The sequence below is a fragment of the Salminus brasiliensis genome, chromosome 6, assembly GCF_030463535.1.
Source record: "Salminus brasiliensis chromosome 6, fSalBra1.hap2, whole genome shotgun sequence".
Lineage (NCBI taxonomy): Eukaryota > Metazoa > Chordata > Actinopteri > Characiformes > Bryconidae > Salminus > Salminus brasiliensis.
In genome coordinates, this window is record NC_132883.1 from 9,076,282 (window position 1) to 9,098,607 (window position 22,326).

The following is a 22,326-nucleotide window of genomic DNA, read 5'->3' on the forward strand; positions in this document are numbered from 1 at the left end:
AGTGGATCGCTCTATGGGACACAGAAAAAAAGTGATAAAACATACATACATTTTTACACACACTCATTCACACACTTCCGTTTGCACTGGATATACAAGGCTAATATAGCAAGCTGTTCCTAAATTGATCTGGGCGTATTGGAAATCAAATAGTGATATTCCAGGACAAGAACTGGTAATCATCCTACTTGGAGAGGAACATTAACATGCAAAACGACCAAGTTTGGATCCCTGGTGATGTCACAGCCATCCATGGAAATACAATTGGCCTCGCTCTCTCTGGGGATGGCCCGCCCTCTCCCCATCACTCAGCACAGCACTAGCTAGTCTACGCATCTTTTAAATGACCTAATGGAACTGGAAGTTAGTGTACATGATATCTAACGCAAGTTTTTGACACGCATACAAAATTCATTAGTATCGGCAGATTCCTAAAAAACCCTATTCAAGTACTATCCCATACTTAGTACAGGGATATACAGTCAAAATCTAGCTGCACTCCATCCAGTTAAACAGGATTAATGACCCTCACTGTAATGAAATGTGCAGTTGGTCAGTTTTTTAATAAAGCTCTGACAATATCCACGAAATGCTCAGATAACAGAATTTATCACTTTACGATAACATATTCTCATATTATCCACCTCTACCTCAAAGTGAGTTAAGCTGTCTAATGAGGTTGCATTAATGGCAGTTTGAGGCATGCGTCCCAAAGGAAGCCCATGCTAGCATTTACCCACCCAGCACTGGTAGCATTGTGTGATGGAGGGGTGATCCAAGCTAGTGGATGAAAATGGGAAATTTGGGGCATTAAAAAACATGCAATACAACCAAACACAGCCCACTGTTTTGGTATAGTGTGTAGAGGAGGTGATTCGGACAAATAATTTATATATATATATATATATATATATATATATATATATATATATATATATCTTTCTCTGAGAGGCCTGCAGTTATAACGAGCCTCTTTCTGCCTGCTTCTCCAAGGTTAAGTAGTGCGGTCAACAGTGTTCCGGTTGGATTAGCAATGACAATGACTCTTTTCTCCCTATTACAGTGGAGCATCTCAACGATTTTGAAGCTGTTATTTTAAGGTACAAGTACTACATATTGTTGCTTTAATGACCTTGCGATTCAGCGGAACCAGCTAAATGTAGGAGAACATAGGGCACTTTTATTTACAGAGTGTGGTGGTGGAAATTCTCTTAGTGGAGTTAAAACACCAACTACAAAATGAAAACCCAACTCCAGAAGTCTTTTGAAAGCTTTCTCAGTTTCCCCGTGTGTACGCTTGTGTGTATGTGTGTGTGTGTGTGTGTGTGTGCATTGTCTGTTAATGAGCTCCAGTATCCATGTGTTGACATATGGGACAAAGACGAAGGTAAGCAAACACTTCACACATCACATTTGAGAAGCCCATTAGCGGGTTATCAAATAAAGTGGCCATTTAAAGAGATCAACCCTGAATGCAGTCGGGCAACATGTGATACATTCACATTCATGTAATATTAACTGTGTGTAAATGTGATGAGAAATATGAAAATCAAATTGTAAAATGTATCGTGTTACATTGATTAAAAAAAAAGCACAGAGCATACCTGTCGTCCCTGAAGAGCCAAGAAGAGGAAGTCTGTCTCTTGCCAACAGTCTACTGTCTGCCTGTGGGGTGAGATCACACACCAAACTGGCATTACAGCTGTGAATGTATGTGCATATGCATAAATGTGTGTGAATGGTATTATTTCTGGGAACATCGATGTTTGTGCATGTGCAGTAATGTAGGGAAGAGCAGCATCATTTTCATTTAAATAAATATGATGAGTGAAATACTGGGGCTGTGGTGGCTGGAGCGCTGGATTGTTGGTCAAAGGGATGCGTCTGCTAAGTTGCCAGTTTTGGGCCCTTGAGCCCTAAATGCTCTCCTTTCTGCTCCAGAATGGTAGGATATGGACTTCTCTCTTTGTTACTCAAAAGTAAATTCTGTGACACTCCATATTTTACATATTGAAACACATGCATATTTTATCTTCTTTTGAACAAAACTGGAAGATGGAGGTATGATATGAATAAATCTGTAACAATTGCCTGATCTGGTCATGTTGGCAGCTGTCTTACACAGAAATGATTTAGCAGACAGTGGATGGTTAATTTCTAACTGTTCTGAGATCTTTTTCTCAATGCCTCAGAGCTCTATGGATGAGCTCTCTATGGTGATCCCATTCATCTCAACAATCAGCATGCCGAACGAAATGTCAGAGGTTGAAATAAGAGCACTGATTTTAGTTTTAGGCCTTTTAAATTATAATACATTTTTATTAATTACATTTTACAAATGATTCAGAAAGACATATCTGGCTAAAATGAAGATAATTAAAAAGCATTTTTATATTTTTAAGTCTAAAGTTATCGTGGTCCCCATTTTCTTCCATGACTGTATTCACACTGTTCAGTATCCAACACTCAACACTTGAGCTGGAAAGGTCAAGGTTTGAAGGAACAAAAAACAGGGTCAGGGTTAATCTTGAAAAATATCTGTCCAAATGTTGTCAGAACTCACAGATGATGATGCCGTATGAATATGAGGACATGACTAAAAGCATGCTCAACTCAGAACTTTAAAACTACAGTAAAAGTCCATGTTACATTTCAGCCTGAATTAGTGTGTGAGCGTTCCCCCTGCATCATCACTGTCATTTCAAAATTTTGAAATGACAGTGATGATAGAAATGTTTCGAAATTACTAGGGATTTAATTTGGTTACATTTAGGACTCTGATTAGGTCTTAGCCTAGACTGAAAAGCATTTCCAGTGGTAATTCCTCAAAGACTAAGAGAAACAGGCCCTTAAAACATTGTTAGCTTGTGTGTGTACACATGCATACACCCATACGTGTGTGTGAATGAAAGTGTGGGTTGGTTTGAATCATTACCTTTCTGGCAGGACTGGCCGGGGGGATGTTTTTGCCCTCTTTTCTTTTTTGTCTTTGTGGTGTTCTCTTGCTCTTTTTCTCTTCCATCAGACTCATCTCTCCCTTTAAAGCACTGCAGAAATAATGACATCCCACCTCTCCAAAACACACTCACCCACACACACAGTACACTGACACACAAGACATCAGAGCTCATAAAATATTGACCATAATAAAGCAGCACAGCTTGAGGCAAATGTACACAGTCTACAAAACTCATGCAAAGACTGACTCAAACACCCAAACACATTCAGTCTATTACCTTTCCATCTACCTTTTAATGCCATTTTCTCCCTCTTTGCAGTCTCAAACAACTGTCCCCTTGTCATCTGAGTCTTGTCTTCATATTTTCTCATGCTCATTCTCTGTATCCATTAATGACCTTTTCTTTATTTTCCCCACACCTACAGAACATTCAGCTGAACTCTCTGTCTCTGTCTCTGTGTCTGCTCATTAACTCAGTAAAGCGTCAGCAAGCTACTGTAAAGTGCTGAATTTTTTGTTTCCCCTCTGGTTCATTCCTTCATGTATTCGTCAAAGTGGTTGGCAGCCAGTAAGTTGATGAACAAAAGGGAATCTGAGAAGACAGTAAAATATTAATGTTCACTAATACAGCCAAGTCCACCCACCCCTTACTGATCCCCCATCACACAAACATGTACATACATAATCCATCTACTGGCTCAGGGCCCCCCAAAACTAGATATCTGGATAATGCACATTATTGTATTCTGGAACAGCAATGAGAGGAACAGACTAGCTGCCCATCTAGATTTGAGAGCCTTCAAATTTAAAGGATGTCCCCTCCGGCATACTAATGGACTGTGAGCTCAGCTTTAGCAGTCATGTTGAAGTGCTAAAAACAGAAGCAGGCAAAAGTTTGGCCACCCCAGGAGATGCAAGGTCTCCAGCAACTTTTACGAAGGTTGCAGCTGTTAAGTAGTTTGTTAGGGCTGATGCTTGTTTCAGGTGAAAATTTCAAAGCTTTATAAATACTCTGACTCATCAAACATTGTCTCAACAATCAGCAACCATGGGCTCCCCTAGGTAGCTGCCTAGCACTCTGATCATTAAAATATCTGATGCCCACAGGAGAAGATAGCAAAACAATCTCAGGCAGTTGTTTCCTCCGTTTGTAATGTAATTAAGAGAGATGGCAGGATCAGACATGGTGGTCAAGGTGAGGGAGAACTGGTGGTAGGGTTGCTAGGATGGCAAATCACAACCCCTGTTTGACTGTAAAAGACCTTCTAGAAGATTTAGCTCTGGACTCTGGAGCGCTGGTGCACTGTACTACTGTGAAGCGACACCTGTACAGAATCATCAGAAGTCAACCTCTAAACAAGCAAACTGAAGAAACATCTAAACAAGCCTGATGCATGCTGGACCTTGGGTGGGAAAAGGTGCAGAATGTCATGAACAGAACACCTTTCCAACTGCTGTGTTGCAGCCAGTGGCACAGGGATCCATTTACTGGTAGAGGGAAGAATAGATGAAATACTAGCAAACTTCAGAAGGCATCTTTGAAGGCTCTGTATATAATTTTAATATAATTCACTTTTTAAAAAAAAATAAAAATCAGCTAATGTTTTCTCACAGTGTATTAGAACAAAATCGGTGTTCATACTCAACCCTTTTCTCAGTGTCTGCTGGTAGGGGAATAACAGGTAGAAACAGTTCAGTGGTGTTTTGTCCCATTGGCAAATGTTTATGATAGATAATCACAACTAGTTTGCTAAGCCACATAGTGCATGAATGTGGGGGCAGAGCTTCTAAAGAAAGCCTGAAGCATGGCTGTGTTTGTTCAAACATAAACAGTCCATCTCCAGAATTGTATACAGTGTCTTTAACTCTATGCCCTTTGGAAATGAGGTCACCTTTACTGGCTTAGGGATTCACCATACCAGAAATTTTGACCAGGGGTACGCAAACTTTTGTAGCGTTTATGCCAGTGTTTATAAACTTGCCATTCATGTAACATTTACTAAATAGTTTAAAAACTTTTTAGGCCAATTCATATTGACCGGTTCTATTGGTCGATTCATCCTAAAATGCTCAACATAAAGGACGGCAGGTTTTTAGACAGTGTGATGAAAACAAAAGTTGAGTATATTTTCATTAGACAGTAACTATTCATAAGACAAACAAGACCACAGTGTAAAATAACCAATAAAAGTTTTTAATTTTGAACATCAAAACTTTACATTAAAATGGTCTCATGATGCAGAGACAGTCCTGTAAATAAAGTGTTAAATTATTAAATATTTAATCAGATTTAAAAAAATTAATCCCCAAACACCACTTTACGTCTCTCTTGTTCTTTTTGTCTCACACTCTCTGTTTCGTTCCCTTCTTCTCCTCCTTCCATTAACTTTAAGAGTTGTAAGCCCTGCCCACAAACCACCACATAGGCCCCGCTCTCCATATTCGGCTCTTCCCTGCACCATGTCAACACACTTGCAGCATCTGCAGTGTGTGTGAATATTGTCCCTTGGTGGTGAAATCCATCATCACTTATATGCCACACGCACACTCGCTGGTCTGGAGAGGTGGACACCAACCGTGTTGAACTTAGAGCACTCAGAGCAGTCAGTGGGGCAGAGTGGGCTAGTGGAACTGACCACTGAGAAAGCAGCTGTGGGCAAACACTCTTAGTTTGTGACTGATTTAACTCCACTCTGATCTTCATTACTGATAACTGTCCGTCATCTCCACCACTAGCCACAGTGATGACGTCGTTGGCTATTCCTTCATGATGTTTTGATATCACAAGGGTGTTCACTCCACTTTGATGGACAGGGACAGAAAAGCAAGGAGCAGATGGACCTGAAAGGCAGAAACACACAATGCTGTCTCTAAGTAATTGGACAGTGATGGAATTATATGAGATTTAATAAAAAAAAAAAAATGAATAAAAATCTCCTAATATGGTTTTGCCAATTAACCCACTCATTCGCTCCTGACACATGTCTACTTCGATACATGTGATGCCAGCCCCCACCTCTTTTTGAACTGCCATCAATGTGGCATCACCAGGCAGCCAACATGCTCAGAGGAAAGTATCGGGTCCCCAGCTCTACTGCACAAGCTAACAGACGTCTGTGCTGGCCAACAATGCTTAAGAGTGATGAGAGGAGAAAGAGTGAGATCTACCCACCCAGTGAAAGCACAGCCAATTATGCCCACTTGGACTCTGACCACTGATGGCAAAGCAGCATGCTCCAGGATTTGAACCGGCAACCCCCAGACCACAGTGTAATATGCATGTTAAAGAATGTTAAATATACAATATAGAAAAAAGTATTGGGACACCATCTCATTCATTGTTTCTTCTGAAATCATCTTCTGAGTATTACAAAGAGTTTATCCTGCTTTTGTTGGAGTAACTGTCTCTACTGTCCAGGGAAGGCTTTCTATTAGACTTTGAAGAAATGCTGGAGGATTTGATTACATTCAGCATCAGGAGCATTAGCAAGGTCAGGATGCTGGATGATCACCACCCCACCTCATCCCAAAAGTATTGGATGGAACACCATCATTACAGAGAACACAGTTCCACTGCTCTACAGTTCAATGCAGAGGGGGACTTTATACCCCTCTAGCCCACGTCTGGCATTAGGCATGGTGCCTACAGGCTCATGTTTATCTGCTCCAGAGAGTCCTGTTCTATTGGCATTACTTCTCTACAAGGACTAGACTAAAAAAAAGAACAGAGCCAAACAGGTAATTCCGATACTAAGATCAGTAAAGTGACAAACATTCTTTAATCTGAAAGTATTGAGTGTTTACAGACCGCCACTTAAACATGTAGGCTGTTTAAATCAGACTAAATTAATATTTCTCTTGTTTGCTTAAAATAAATAGTAATATTTATTTTTATTAATATTCAATATGAATATTAATATTCAAAACACCTGGCAAACCTGACACAGAGGCATAGATGCGCCATGATGACTATCTAAAGTTATATCCCCTGCTCAGAAACAAAGGGCTCAAACTTCAAACACACCCTAACCAATCCCCACCCACTCACCCACTACACCCACTACTTTGGATCTATAAAAACCCTCCATAGGAAACTTAACCTTGGATTTGACATAAGACCGCTCTGAAATGGGTTCAGCCTAACTAGTTTTAATGCGTTGCTTATCTTAAGAGCAGTTTTTGTTTTTTAGATTCTAATGTGTACAAATAAATGAGTATACGTCTGACCCTAGACCAGCACTCCTACTGTGTGTACTTTATACATGTGGACCCAGTTCTATCAGGCTGCTGACTCACCGTGCCAGCTGTCCTTGGATTTACTGTCCAACATTGCAGTCAGATCCCACAGAGCTACAGCACCATCTGTAGCCCCAGTGAACAACAACACATGCCTGGGGTGGGTGGGAGTGAGACAGAGAGGGAGATAGAGAAAAGTCACCACGAAAATAATAATAAAAACATCCCACAACATTGGTATAGTCCTCAGTTAGATTATTGCCTCACCGTTTGCCATGTACATCCATCAGGCTATAGGAGGCGACACTGAGCACACAGCGCTGATGGTAAAAACTCTCCCATTGCAACTCAACTTTTCTGCTGTCTTCTCCTACATTGAAAAGCCTGAGAGAGAGGAGGAAAGAGAGACAGAATGAGATATATATATATATATATATATATATATATATATATATGGACAAAAGTATTGTGACAGTTCTTAATCACTGAATTCAAGTGTTTCATTTGATCCTGTTGCCACGTGTCCACATGTGAGTTCCAGCGTGGCACTGTAAGATGCCCCTCTTGCAACATTTCAATTTGTAAAAATTCCTCCTAGATATTCCACCATCAACTGTGAGTAGGATCATTGAAAAGGGAAGGCATTTAGAAACCACAGCAACAGAGTGGGGTCGCAGAGTGCTGAGGCACATAAAAGTTGCCAATGTTCTGCTGAATATCTATAGATTTAGAATTGGATGCCATAAAAGCTCTGTAGGTGTCTCAATAATTTTACCTATATAGTATATATCTACGTTTCTCGCTGTGTCACACAAAAAACACTGTATCTCCAAAATGGCAACTTTACAGGAGAACTGTAAAAAGATTTTTGTTATCTGAAAAGTCATCTGGGAGCATTTCTATTACTCCATTTAGATTTATGTTTTGTCAAAAAAAAGAAAATTTCTGAACATTTACAAACACACACACACCTTACTGCTCCATCACTGCAGGCGAGGGCCAGGAGGACCTCCTCTATGCCATCATGCACCACCGCCATTGACATGTACCTACAAATCAAGACAACCGTTCTATTAACAGATCCACTTCATTCAAACCCTGTGGCGGCTCAGTCAACGGGCGAGACAATGGATGCGAGAGGTTCACATCAGTAATGCTGACATGCCCCCTAGTGGCTACTTTAGAAAACACAGCAACACTACTATCCCTAGCAATCCCTGCCCATTATTGTAGCCAACTGTCTGTCAAATGCTTAGGTAGGCCTTGCCATTAATTAGATGGGGTATGAGGGCAGGGGTGGCTCAGGGGTTAGATGACAGTTCTTGATCACAGCATTGTGGGTTTGATGTATTGAACATTTTAAAAGGCTCTGTGCCCCCAAACCTTTGACAGGCAGTGTATATTTATAACAAAGACAACACACACCTTGTTTCTGGGTCCATTTTCACAGTCTTATGTCGGTTCCGCCTCCTCTCCCACTGCTCATCCAATCGGTGACCAGCAATCTGAGTCACCTGACATGTAGGCCAGCTGGACTGTTCATCCCAGCCAATCAGGAGCCGGTAGCACTGTAGCTGGGCCCGCCCCCCAGCAGAAAACACCAGCGTGGAGAAAGAGGATGACAGGTCTGTCCACCGGTGACTTTTTCCATCTTCTCTCGCTCCCCTTTGGACTGCAGCCAGGGTCCGCACATTGGAGATGTGGTCAGAAATAATGGCGAGAACTTTCACCGTGCCCTGCTCGGGTCTGACTGCAACTACTGTCACTGTGGTGTCCTCACCGCCCGTAACAAGCACCTCCCACATTTCAGAAGCATACCCAGGTTTGGAAATGTTGCCGAGGCGACACACACATCCCAAACCTCGGCCGTGAAGCCCCTCCCTCAGCGTATGACCGCTCACCTCAGTCGCTGAGGAAGCTAGGGAACGAGATGTCATGATAGCCCCTTGCTTGATAAAGACTAGAGTGCCTTGTCCGAGTGTTTGGCGGTAGCAGTGTGTTTTGGCACCAGAAAAAGGGATATAAGCCCATGACCTATGGCCTCCTCCACAAGCTACAGAGAAAAGCTTCTCCTGCCTCAGTGGGTCCCACAAAACAAACTGGACCGAGTGGAACCCAGCCATTAAAAACCTGCCCTCTGAGACATTTCTAGGTCTCTTGCTCTCTGGCCTCTTTAAAGTCAATATATCTTCACTTCCACCTCTTTCTTCTCTGTTAACTCCTCCATTCTCCACCTCTCTTTCTGCTGCCGTCTCCTCTTCTTCCTCGCTTTCACTATCCATGGTTTCCTCCTTCCCGGTCTCACCTTCATTAGAATCCACAAACATAACCTTTTCCAACCAGTCCATCCCTTTGCAAGCACGATGGATTCGGCGCACGTTCAAGGAGTCCTCGTTCACCGTCAGAACCCTTACACAACCATCCCGGCCGGTGCTGTAACAGACGGCCTGGCGCTCACACACACTTGTAACACCTTGCTTTCCATGGACGCCAAACAGTGTGCTGACTGGAGGTATGGGAACCATGGTGTCATCTACAGTGTCTTCCAGCCCCATGTCCTCATCAGCCCTTTCTTCAGTTCCTTTATGTTTCTTTTCCACCTCGTCTGTCCTGCCGTTCTCATCTTCCTCCTCTTTGTAGAGCAACAGTGAGCCACGGCGGTCTCCACACACCCAAAGCACTTTTTTTCCATAGGGCAATATAACTGCTGCGGTCAGCCATCGCTTGGCACAGGGTGGCAGCAGAAACGGCTTCATCTTCTGCAGCATCAAAAACTGTCCAGTTTCATTCTCTGCCACTTCTACAGTCCATCTATAGACCAGACCTTCTGAGCCTGAAGCCAAAAGGCACCAACTACGACCAACAGCACCCTTCCTTTCCACCCACTGCAATGAGTGGATTTTAGTCTCACTCACTTGCTGGAGCACACCTCCACCAGGCTGATGGAGAGGAAACACCTGAACACTTCCGTTAAGGTTACCAAGTGCACACACCCACAAGCCTTCATCAGAGGAGGAATTCTGCAAGTCAATGCATGCCACTTCCATCACGCTATAGGACTGGAATTCTGGACCACCATTCCAAATTTTCTTCCACAATCCATCTCGATGCAAAAATACTTGACCTTGATCAGTGCAGGTAACAACAGCGCGTCCTCCTACTGAACGTACCACCTTAGGACAGCCTAGCCCCCCAAAACCCAAATCCATCTGAGTATCTTCTATTTCCTGTTCACTGCTTTGGTCAAGCACTTTCCATAACCGTACCCCTCCATCAGCCCCTCCTGTAGCCACCCATTCACATCCTTTACCGTCATTTCCCTTACTAACAGCCAACGCCCTAATGCCACCTGACCTGTGGCTTTTTAATGTCCGCCCCACTTTACCTTCCCCTCCCCATTCCCACAACAAGCAGGCACCATCTTCCCCCGCACTGAACACCCGACCAGGTGACAGTCTAACACAGAACACCCGGGCCTGGTGCCCGTAAAGCACCCTCAAGCATGTTGGCGATTCTTCTCCACACCCTACATTTCCACCCAGCCTGCCAACATGCCACACACGGACACTGCGATCGTCTGATGCCGAGGCCAGCCACCCAGAGCTCTGTAGATAGCACAGACTGAAAATCACACCACTGTGACCCAGCAGACGCCTCTCAACTTGGAACTGGAGGTCTGTTCCCGTCCCTCCAGGCTTCCACAGCACAAGCTGGTTGAAAACAGTTCCCCCTACCAGCACAGATGTTTCCCAGCTTGGTCCAATCAGAAGTGCAGAGTAGAGAAGGCATGCCTCTACACAGGAGCACAGGGTGAGGATTTTTCCAGATTGCGGCTCCAAAAGCAGAGCTGCATTGTGAGCAAGGGACACGCCCAGTAAAGGCTGCGGCTCTCCCTTCAGCCAAGAAACATCCAGCACCCAATCTTGAAGCTCCATCAGAGGGCCGGCCACTTCCAGGCCACGACCACAAGGTCTGACATTGATAAGCCGCAAGCTTTTTCCACCAAAAACCACCAGCTCCACGACTTCACTGCAAGTTGGTTGATCAGGAGCATCAAATATGTTTTGCTGCTTGAGTCGCATGCCATGGATGCGGCAGTTATGAAGAACATTTAGGGACACAAGTAGTCGAGGTGAGCCTTTAAGGGAGAAGACAGATAGGATTGGCCCTTCGCCTAAAAAAAAATAATAAAAAAAAAAGAAGAAGAAGAGAGAAATATTTTTGAACATGGAAACACACATGCACACAAAAAGGTTCCAACTCTATCCAAAAGATTTTAAAAAGCTGTCACTGTCTAGACATGCAGTCTGACAGTTTGCCACAACATAAACAACACTGGATGTATTTTAGCTTGGACAGAATGAATGGAAAAGAGTCAAATCTGTAGCAAAAATGTGGCTTACAAATAAACGCCTTTGCCAAAGCTGAAACATCTACCCACCCTAATGAGCTGGTGGGAAAATAAGGTACAGCTCAAGAAAACCCTGTTTAGCCAAGTTAACTTCGATCATCAAATATTCATACAATTAAATTAAGATCACTAATCCTGTATATGAACCATACCTGGAGCATATTAAGCTTATATGTCAAAATCCCTTGTCATTCCTACCACCAATCAATCAAAGAAAATCTTCCCATTGTCTGGATTTCTGGACATGAGAAAACTGTGTGGAATTGACGGTTATTAAAGCTTTCAGATTTTTTTGTTTTAGGATGTGAAGCAGCTCATGGTCTTTGTTCAAGTGAGGGCTTATAAGGTTTATATTGTGCAGAAAAGAGACCACAGGAGAAAAGAGTGATGCTGTGCATCAGTGCCACTGTGTGCCTTGATTAATCACAACAATATGAATTGTATTGGTGGCAAGAATCACTTAGATACTGTCATAGTGTCATCTTACTAAAACCTCACCGGTCAATAGATAATCATCTCCAATGAATTCCAGCGCAGTGACAGGTGCCACAAGGGCACAGCTCTTCAGGACAGTCAATCTATCTGAGGCGGTCATCTCGTACACTAAAACCAGAAGACACATAGAACATTACTACAATACCCAGAATTCTCAGGTTTAGCAGTGATGTGGGCACATCCACGTTCTGCACTTGCAACTACACCGTGCAAGTTCATCATCAAAATTTACTATTGATCAGTATTTAAAAAAAATACTTACTTAGACTAAGCAATCGTTCAAACTTGACATGTTTATAGACGGTACGTGTTAGCAAAACAGGACAGAAAGCAGAGAGCTGGTTTAGTTACAGAAGGCAAAACCTTTCTAACATCACATTGGCATTTCTGCGAGATACTCCAAGCTCCAGACATTGGCAAGACACACTACGAAGAAAAAGAAGAAGAAGAAGCAGAAGCAGAACTGCGAGCCAACTAATTTCTCTTCTTTAAATCATCACCAGCGTGTTTGCCCTGCATGCATGTGTCTGTCACTGTAGCTTCCGTACAGCGGTCGGCCTTGACCAATCACAACCCAGGATACTGCGGCGCCGTTGTTACGAGCGACTCTATTGGAGGCTTTTGTTTTAAATGCAACGATTACGGCGGTGGCGTAGTACACACAAAATCCACAATAATAATAATAATAATAATAATAATAATAATAATAATAATAAAAATAAATATATATTATATTAATATATAATATAATATAAAAGCCTCATTTTATTCATAATGTATATATATGAAGAGTAAATGTATATATTATCTATTTATAACCCCTGTATTTGTTATTTTATAGCTTTTCGTATTTTCATGTGCAATTTTTCTTCAAGTAACTTTTAAAATGAATCTCATACTCCGCTGCTTTAGACCTGCTATATATATTTTTTTTTTTTTAATTAATAAAAAAAAAAAAATTCTTTTTGTACTCGAAGCTTATTATTAATCTCTATTTTATTGTTGCGTGTTCTGTGTGAACTTGCTACTTAATGTCGCTGTACTCTGTGCAGTGACAATAAAGGAATCTGTGTATGTGTGTAGCCGTAGCTCAGTCTGAATGTCTGAGCGTGGCGCGGAGACGCTGATCTACAAATCACATCGTCTCTAAAATGTTAGTGAATCCGGACCGTAAATGACGCGTAGATCGGACGATCTGCGCAACACATGCGTAACTATGGCTCCCCCACTCGACAGCTTACGCAAAATGCGCCCACTGCGCACGAGTAGCTCTCTGTTGTTTAAATTTCGTACGGACCGCTCAAACATAAAGGGGTGGGGACGAACAAAGTATATTTTTGTGGAATAAAATAATTCAGCCTCGCAGGTGAGTTTATAACGTTTGCCGGTGTGCTGCACACGGGGTCGGCGAGACGTGCAAACGTTGTTTAAATGCGGGAAAAAATGTTGCTAGCCTTAATCCTAGTCTCGAACCGCTTCGTCTATCAACTTAATACGATGCAAGGGTTTAGCAGTGTGGCTAGCCAGGCGAGCGGCTAACGCGTTAGCAGGCTAAACAAATGATGAGAAGTTGATGTTTTGCGGCTGCTACCGGCATTAAAAGCCAAAAACACGAGAAGAAAACGCAGATATGGCTGCATGTGTGCCCTTTTCAGCTTCCCTTAGAAATGCTAGGTTAGCTTAATGAATAGAAAGATGAGCGTTGTGGTTTCTGACACAGACGGGAGGCAGACGGATTAAGCCTAGTCTGAGACTACGGAGGATTTTCAGCAAACCGCAGCAGAGACCGGATATAAAATAGCTAGATATATACATGCACTCGTTTTATATATCGCAGTATAACGTTAGCTAGCTTCCTCACGCGTTTCTTCGGGTGTACTCGTTTGTATTTGCAGTGTGCGGTTAACGAAACATCTTACGCTACCCTGTATTATAGCTACCCCCCTCCAGAGCGGTGTGTATGTGTGTGGGGCCTAAACAGGTTTGTTACACTTCGCCGTGTCCTGCCTCCGTACTTGCTCCCTTCTAAGGGCACTTTAGTCGAGTGCAGTTTACTCAGAAAGTAACTAACTAGCTACCTTCACCGTATGTCCAAAGATTTATGGACACCCCTTCTAATACATGCATTCAGCTATTTTACGTTGCACCCATTGGTGACACAGATGTGCAAATGCACGCACACACACACACACACACACACACACACACACACACAGCTTGTCTAGACCCTGCAGAAAAAAAACAAAAAAAAAAACAAAAACCTCTCAATTGAAAAAAACTCTCTGGAGCTGATACACATGATATTATTGGCACAATGTCTAATTGCACAATGCCCAGCCTGGGTTTAGAGGGGTAAACAGGCCCCCTAGCATTTGAGTTGTGGAGCTGTGGAACCGTGCTCTCTGGAACGATGGATGGATGGTGCTCCATCGAAAATACTTTTGAGATGAGTTTGGGATGAGGTGGGTTGGTGGTAATCCAAAATCCTGACCTCAATTGCTCAGTTGCTGAATGCATCACATTCTCATCGCTGTGCTCTAGAATTGAACAAAAAGCCTTCCCTGGACATTCAGAAGGGAAGGGAGACAGTTACTTCAACAAAAGGAGGACCCTTGATTTCAGTAGGTGTCCCAATACTTTTGTCCAAATAGTTTATCCAGACATCTTTTAAAATGAGTGAATTCAGCGGTTGCGGTGCACCGACTTGTATAACAGCCATAGAAAAGCATTGCCAATAGTAAGGGTCCACTCTGCATCTTCCAAACATGGTCCTAACGGCACCATGACCAGTTGCAAGCGTTGGCGAGAGAGGTCCTCTAGAGTGATGGAGCTCCGTCCAATACATTTAGGATGAGTTGAAGTGGCGTTTGAGATCCAGAACAAGTCATTTAACATGACTAATACTCTTGTGGTTGAAGGCAGTCAAAATGTAGAGCCTGTTACTGTAGCAAAAGGAATCACACCCCCCATGAATACTCTTGATTGGATGAGCAGGTTTCTATAACTTTGGATAAGGGGTGTATTATGAGGTGTTTATCCAACCTAAGAATCAACATTTGATTTTTCTCTTTTATTTTCCTCCACAGATCCCAGATGAGTCTACTGACTACAAGTCCATGGTGTGGATATTGCCATTTTTGACCAAGCAGCCTTAACATATTTTTGAACTTTGTTTTCATTTACTTTCTTAACATAGTTTTATATATTTGTATTTTTTTTATTTTATTAAGAGTAGATACATGTGACTTAAACCACCCCTCATTTTGTACACATTAAAGGGTCCAAACAGTCCTGTAATGAATACCTAACCCAGTAGACTGTTATGTAACTCCGAAGAAGAACCTTTTTTTTTTTTTTACTCATGCAGATGTATTATGAATAACACTCGGATGTAAAAGGACAATTCTTTCACAGTTAGAACTCATGAATGAGTTGACTGACCCGCAGCCTTAAAGACCCTTCCTGATTTTATACCAACAGCATTCCCTGTACACCCCCCCACCCCACCCAACTTCCCATACAACCGCAAATGAAGATGCTCACCACCATGACATACAGGATGCCCAACTTCACACTGGAGCAGAAGCTCTACCTGCTCCAGAAGATCCACAGCGTGGTCGACGCTGTGCAGGACTTCCGCAAAGACACCAACACCACTGTGTACCGCAACGCTGTGTGGGCTGAGCTGGCCCAGGCCTTCAACGAGGCCTTCCCGAACAGGCCGCCCAGCAGCGTGGGCTCCCTTAAGACGCTGTGGAAGAGGCTGAAGGTAGAGTGCCGCGTGGCACTGCAGAGGCGTCAGGAGCAGCAAGCAGCCGGGATGCCCCTCACTGCCCTTACACAGGTTACTCCACAATCCATTGTTTGATTTTTGTGAGAGATTATCAATTTTGCCATATCAATATTTTCAGATGGTGGTCCATTCTAAAATTCCCAGAGTTCTCCAGATTGTCATAATTAGCTGGGGCTCCATTTTTATTTTTATGCTTCAAATATGTACTAAAAAAAAAAATGACTGACTTATTAATTGAGCACAAGGTATACCAAGGCTTTTCAATACTTGGTAGTAATTATAGCAATTTAATTAGTAACAAAACTGATTGAATTTTGATATAACTATTAGCTATTCCTTTCTTCCCGCAGGTGCAGCGGGAAGTGATGGCTCTGGTGCCAAACCTGATCACCAACCTGGAGGACATGGATGGAGATGTCAGCTACGCCTCAGTCACAAACAGCTCCCCGGGGCCAGGTAAACAACTCCTGATTCTGTTTCTGCTGCAGATATCTGGGGTTATCTGTAGTGTGATGTTCACTGTCAGCAAATAAGAAAGGTATCATGTGGTGTTAATTTTTTTTTTCCTTTTTACAGGGATTGGAGGGACCAATGGGAATGAGCCAGAAGATGTGGACCAAAATGACGTAATGCTTTATAAACATAAACAAAGTTGTTATGTTTTTTTACAGAACAGTAGTATGTTATTTAATTCATTTTTCCTGCTATGTCTATGTGGGCAACAAGTCCTAAAAATGTACTTGTTTAAAATCTCAACATACCGCCCCCTAGTATTTAAAAGTCATGTTCAAAAGTTTTAAAGAATTTGCATTACTATGTACATGATTAATTTCATAGATGTTTCTACATTTTTGAAGACCATGATTCCAAGCTGTCGATGAGTAGTGTGTACTGTGCTAAATGATTGTTTAGGTATAAAAATCACCATTTGAAAGAGTGCAGTTTTCAAATCACATTGAATTGTAGTGTTTTACTATTTCTAATAATGTTGCTTTAAATTTTAAGAGGGTTTAAACCAGTAATAACAACATGAAGATGAATTTGACCAGATGCACCCTAACACACATGTGCTTTGAACATGTAAGAATAAGTGTAATAAGTTGATTCTACGCTACGGCGTTCAAAAGGATCATTTTTACATCATATCATATTTTGATCATTGATGTACAGTAAGAATGAACGCACGGAAGGCAGATTTAAATATTCAAGTTGAATTCAGTACTACTCACATTTTATTCATTTACATTTACATTTAAGGCATTTAGCAGACGCTCTTATCCAGAGCAACTTACAAAAATGCTTTGCTATTTACCCAAGAAAAAAACTCAGCTAGTTTGACCAGGAGTTATCTTCTGAAGTTATTTATTCATATAAACAGATGTGAATTTTATTATAATTTCATGTTGACTATAGAATGAACTGCAGCTCTCTCACTAAAAACACACACTTTTGAATATGTAGCGTATGCACACCACTGATACCTTATTAAAATAATCAATGAAATTGCAGTTAGAAATGTTTCCCAAATCATTCAGCCTTAATGTAAACATCTACAGCTTGACTGGAACATATTTTCCCTTTTATTTTACAGGAAATTGATAGTAAAGAGCTCGTTGCCATCGACGTCGGCTTGGCCTCGCCCCCCGAACTCATACAGAACTCTGGGACATCGCCTGGCCCCTCTCCCTCCTCCCCATCCCATCCGTTCCACTCCCTTTCCACTGCGGCTTCCAGGGCCGGCACCCATCGCCCATCCCTCTTTTACCCCAGCCAGTCTAGAGCCAGCTCAGGTTTGGGTTCCTCTGGGTTGAGGGGCTTGTCCTTCGACCCTCCACGCAGAAGCTCAGCAGCAGCAGCAGCAGCAGCAGCACCACCACCACCTCATGTGCCGGCCTTAGCGCCGGTGGAGAACTCGTTTGCCTTTGCAGAAGCTCGTAGCCTGGACTCGGCAGGCTGGGAGACGCACAGGCAGGAGGCGCTGGAGCTGGAGCATCAGCAGACCATGAGCCTCCTGCTCCTGCAGCAGTGCGTGTGGGAGGAGAAGAGACGAGCTGCCAGGCAGAAGGAGAAAGCAGCACGGGCCAAGAAGCGCTACTACCAGGCCAAGTTGCGCAAGCTTGGGGCCGAGGTGCAGCTCTCCAGCAGCGACAGCGATGAAGAGCACCACCAGACATGATGTCCGCCGAGAAGAACTTACGAGTTGAAAGTCCAGTCGTTTGTGTTTTTAATTTTTTTTTATTTTCCTATGAAAACAGATGATTTTATTTTTGAGTAACTGTGTGTTTTGGAGTATGTCCCTTGTGTTTTGGAGTATGTTATGTAATGTATGTCATTTTTGTCATTTATGTGGATCATATCACTGAAGATACTCAACCTATTCCAAATGCTCTAAAGCCTCCTCTTCTTCTCCTTCGCTCCTCTACCTCATTAGATCTTCCATTTAGGGAAAACTCTGGGTCCAACACAGAATACCTTTAATGTCTGCTGAGAATTTCTCAGCACTTTTGTTTGGTGATGTGGGTTTTTCAAGGGCTGATGACTGACGTAATGCTGGTATTGCATTTCATTAGGTGTTACGGCGTTGTTGTCACCAAAAAAAACTTAAAAAAAAAAAAAAAAAGAATTCCTTTGTACACTACAGACTTCTACACGAACTGTGACAATTTTGCTTTCAGTGTTTAGCAAGAGGGCAAGAAGACGAGGAGAGGACTGTATTTTAGAGCTTTGTAATGGGAACTCTAGTAGATTGTAAGTCAGCCTAATTATTCTTTCTCAGGTATGTTTGGCTGGACAGTGGGCTGCTGGAAACGGGACATTTCTGCTTCAGCAATTCCTACAAAAGGGCAGAAACCGTAAACTGTTGCTGAGATCTGAGATCATTGAACTTTAAATGTCAGAAGAAAGTTTGTCCAGCCACAAACAGAACAGCAAACTTGCCATCATCTGGAAAAATGTCTTTCAGGTAAAAACAAACAAGACTCATGAACAAAACGGTTAGCAATAACTTTCTTTTTTTTTTAATGTCCAACATTTCTCTTGTATGGTTTCTGTGGTAACCAATTATGGGCAGCTTTTTTCCCCCCCCAGGACCCCTCATGTAAACGGGATAGCAGATAGCAGACATCCCATAATAAAAAACACATTAACCAGTGATACAGCCCCCTCGCTTTCTCTGGCTTTTCTGCTACACTCGGATACTTTTCCTTATGCGGAATGCATTGGTAACAGTGGAAGGGGGGCTCACATCAATCAATACAGGTACCAAAATGTTACACATTATACATTTTAACAAAGTAAACTCCACTCTCTTATGATCAACTTTCAAAACAAAAAGAAAAAAAAGCCCATACTCTCTCACACTCACACGTACATACAATTATAAAACACTCCAGGAAAAATGATGCAGCCAACCAATAAATTAACCTTAATAAATAAAATAAATTAATCTTATGTCTGTACAAGATAAAGGTACATCGTAATAAATAAATTATAAAAGATGCAAGTAGTAAAAAGAACAAAAAGGATTGGAGCACTTCTTGACAGGCATGAGGTATAAAAGGAGTGATATTGGTTCTCTTATTTGGTAGAACCGTCCGTTATGATACTGCAGTAATCAGGAGATGAAGCCAAGTGATACGCTTTTATTCATTTGCTCGTTTAAATAAGCGAAATACTGTAGCTAGGAGATTTACAGCTCCAAAGACTGTTTGGAGTTTCGTTCCTCATCTTCCTTTTGCCCCGTGAGGCTTTCTGACTCTAGAGCACTTGACCGACATTGATCTATATCATCTCTGACAGAATGACCCTACAAGTTCCAATCAATCCAGTCACTTAGAGCTAATCTAGACCAGCTGTTTGTCCTCATTCGCCGTCTGAACCGTAAGAAACCTGACAACCAAAGTATTCCTGATTCAGCAAGATAGACAAACTGAAATGTACACATTCCAACAGCGTCTGCACAAACAAACTCCCAGCAAACATGGAGAGACTCCACAGTGGTGGGCGGTCCTACAGTGGGTTTTAGAACATTAAATGCATACCATAAGGCGAGGGCCCAGTTTCCCCAAAAAGCATTCTGTAGTGTTATGATCTTCTCTTCTGGTAGAGAGAGAGAGATCAGTGTGATGCTCACTTGACCATTTAACAGTCATCTTTGTTGCAAAGATGCTTTCGGGAAAATCCGGCCCAGTTAAGTTCTAGAACTAAATGTACACAGGACAAATGAACATGGTCCGTTGAGGAAAGCGCTGTGTAAGGTTGCTTGATTTTCTTCTTAGAAAGTTCAGAAGATGAAAGCTTTGAATGTGTTTAGGTTTAAGGTAGGGAATATGAACACAAATTAATGTCATGATATGTTCTAAACAATATATGAACAATAACGATATTAAATATATAAATAGATAGACAGATTGCTAGACTTGTCTGCTATATGGACAAAAGTATTGGGACACCTCTTAATCATTTAATTTAGGTCCTTCATTCAGTCCCCAAACCAATCCCCTGGCCATGCAGTCTGCCTTGGCACACATTAGTGAAAGCATGGATGGTTCTAAAGAGCTCACTGAGTTCCAGCGTGGTTCTGTAATAGGAGCCACCCCTGCAACAAGAAGTCAGTTGATTAAGTCTCCCCTCCTAGATATTCCACCATCATCTGTGAGTGCTATTATTGAAAAGTGGAAGCTTTTAGGAACCACAGCAACTCAGCAACAAAGTGGCAGCAGACCACATAGAGTAACAGAGCGGGGTCGGCGGGTTCTAAGGCACATAGTGCAGAAAAGTGGCCAAATCTGCTGTTAGAGCTAAAAAAGGGGGACCAACTCCATGGGATATCATAAAAGCTCCTGTAGGTGTAATGCATGGGTGTCCCAACACTTTTGTCCCTATAGTGTAGTGTAAGTCTACTTTGTTGCCAAATTATTTTGGAGGATTTGTACCGTACTTGAGTATTATTTGTACTTTGTAATTGTACTTTTTTCATTACCAGAAAAACCCAAAGATGATTTACTTATATGCCTATGTGTAAAATATATGTGTAAATATAGATGCTTTACTTTTTCTCAAGCCTATTTTTGCCCGTTTTAAGAGTTTGACACAGTGCTCTGTACAGTACAGTACTTTTACTTCAGTACAATTTCTCTGCAATTTTACCACCCCTTACAGATAGATTAGCTAAATACATGACAAAAATGAAGCCCCACTGCAAAGTTATGATTCATACCAGTACTGTAATGGTTTCAAATGTGTGTTTTTCAGAATTACTGAGCGGAATCTTTTTTAAATTATGTTAAAAATTCTCATCTCCTGAAATGGCTAAACTAAAAGTCAAGCAAATATACAGCGTGCCTTCAGAGTCCTAGGAGACCACTGAGTACTTTACAGCAACCACAAGTTGGAATCTGTTTGAGAAGTGCCTTCAGACCAACGCAAAGTCTCTACCTTCATCTCATAGTCAAAACCCAGCTGCCTTTCAATAATCCCTTGATTGACAATCATGTTGGTCAAACCACATCTCTTAGCTCAAAATAATTTACATTTACAATCACTACTGCTGGAGTTTGCCCACCAGTCAGGAATGTCCCTTAAGCTACCCAACCTTAATCTACCCAAGCCGCTGATCCTTCTACAGCTCCCTGTATCCCTTCATCAGACTGTCAGTGGTAGAGATGCAAGTAAAAATCCAAAAGATATAGGAGAACAAGGATCAGTTTGGAATAGGTTTGAGAATGCTTTGGAAATGGGTTTGGGAATGGTTTAGGATTCTTCTCCACTGAAACACATATCCACTCACTCAACAACCCCCTTTGCCGGACACAATCTTTAAAAACATCACTTGAGTTTTTTTTTCTTTCATCTCCAATGAAAAAAATACAAAACTGTATAAAAAGGTTATGTACAGGCTATGTTTTCCTTCTTCCTTTCCCTGGCCAGCCCTCCCAGAGTCAGTTCTTCGGTGTCTCAGTCTCAGAGTTTGCATCCAGTGCTATTGGTGGAATTCACCTTTTGTTCCTTATGCTCTCCTTGGTTTTGGTAGGCTGTCATGAAATTTGACCGGAAACCATGTGAACAGATCCGCCTCGCTGTCTCCTCAATCACTCTCAGGTCATCCAGTGTCCAAGGATGCACCTGAAGCCTTCGTCACTCTGCTTTGCCTCTTGCAGTCCCTCTGCACCCATGAGCAGAACTGCATCATGGGACTGAGAGGATCATCAAGACTGTCCGTCACTTCTGTGGGCTCTGTTAGAGAGGTAAATGGAGAAGGACACACAGGAGAGAGAGAGAGAGAGAGAGAAAGAGTTTAGGCACTGCTGAACACATTCATCTTTATTAACACTGCACACTCTTAAAAAAAGAAAGATCCCTGGAGGCTTCTTGGCTTGGATTGGACAGTTCCAGAAGAAAGTAAATTAAATTAGAATAAAACATGTACTCTAC

At 42.1% G+C, this 22,326-nt stretch overlaps 3 protein-coding genes across 8 annotated transcripts in view; 1 reads left to right on the top strand and 2 right to left on the bottom strand.

Annotated features, from left to right (window-relative positions):
- Positions 1–5,132: 5,132 nt before the first annotated feature.
- Positions 5,133–13,981, bottom strand: wdr6 (WD repeat domain 6). 2 transcript variants are annotated; one of them, XM_072681556.1, is made up of 7 exons: positions 13,963–13,981; positions 12,105–12,209; positions 8,621–11,369; positions 8,167–8,244; positions 7,463–7,579; positions 7,256–7,350; positions 5,133–5,800 (listed from the first exon to the last, which is right to left on the bottom strand). In XM_072681556.1, the coding sequence occupies exons 2-7, from the start codon at positions 12,199–12,201 to the stop codon at positions 5,259–5,261; spliced, it is 3,678 nt and encodes a 1,225-aa protein (XP_072537657.1). In that variant the 5' UTR covers positions 12,202–12,209; positions 13,963–13,981; the 3' UTR covers positions 5,133–5,258. The 2 variants fall into 2 exon arrangements, with proteins under 2 accessions (XP_072537657.1, XP_072537656.1); XM_072681555.1 differs by lacking the exon at positions 13,963–13,981 and adding an exon at positions 12,364–12,745.
- Positions 13,361–19,045, top strand: LOC140557272 (uncharacterized). Of its 3 annotated transcripts, XR_011979810.1 has the most exons (7): positions 13,361–13,467; positions 15,188–15,220; positions 15,582–15,945; positions 16,245–16,350; positions 16,471–16,520; positions 17,486–18,856; positions 18,982–19,045. XR_011979810.1 is itself a non-coding variant. In XM_072681558.1 (6 exons), the coding sequence occupies exons 2-6, from the start codon at positions 15,195–15,197 to the stop codon at positions 18,068–18,070; spliced, it is 1,131 nt and encodes a 376-aa protein (XP_072537659.1). In that variant the 5' UTR covers positions 13,361–13,467; positions 15,188–15,194; the 3' UTR covers positions 18,071–19,045. The 3 variants fall into 3 exon arrangements, 2 of the variants coding, with proteins under 2 accessions (XP_072537659.1, XP_072537662.1); XM_072681558.1 differs by having other exon boundaries at positions 17,486–19,045; XM_072681561.1 differs by having other exon boundaries at positions 15,188–15,945; positions 17,486–19,045.
- Positions 18,816–22,326, bottom strand: part of celsr3 (cadherin, EGF LAG seven-pass G-type receptor 3) — an 85,042-nt gene continuing 81,531 nt past the window's right edge. For all 3 annotated transcript variants that reach the window (XM_072681553.1, XM_072681554.1, XM_072681552.1), the window contains exon 36: positions 18,816–22,128. In XM_072681553.1, the coding sequence (XP_072537654.1) occupies positions 22,101–22,128 (28 nt within the window). In that variant the 3' untranslated portion in view covers positions 18,816–22,100. The remainder of the gene's footprint in view (positions 22,129–22,326) is intronic.

Excerpts from the sequence above, each read along its gene's own strand:
- LOC140557272 (XM_072681558.1), top strand. The coding sequence starts at position 15,195 with ATGAGTCTACTGACTACAAGTCCATG. Across the intron at positions 15,946-16,244 it reads CCCTCACTGCCCTTACACAG|GTGCAGCGGGAAGTGATGGC; the intron begins GTTACTCCACAA and ends TTCTTCCCGCAG. Across the intron at positions 16,351-16,470 it reads AAACAGCTCCCCGGGGCCAG|GGATTGGAGGGACCAATGGG; the intron begins GTAAACAACTCC and ends TCCTTTTTACAG.
- wdr6 (XM_072681555.1), bottom strand. Across the intron at positions 7,351-7,462 it reads ATGGATGTACATGGCAAACG|GCATGTGTTGTTGTTCACTG; the intron begins GTGAGGCAATAA and ends CACCCACCCCAG. Across the intron at positions 5,801-7,255 it reads ATCCAAGGACAGCTGGCACG|GTCCATCTGCTCCTTGCTTT; the intron begins GTGAGTCAGCAG and ends TCTGCCTTTCAG.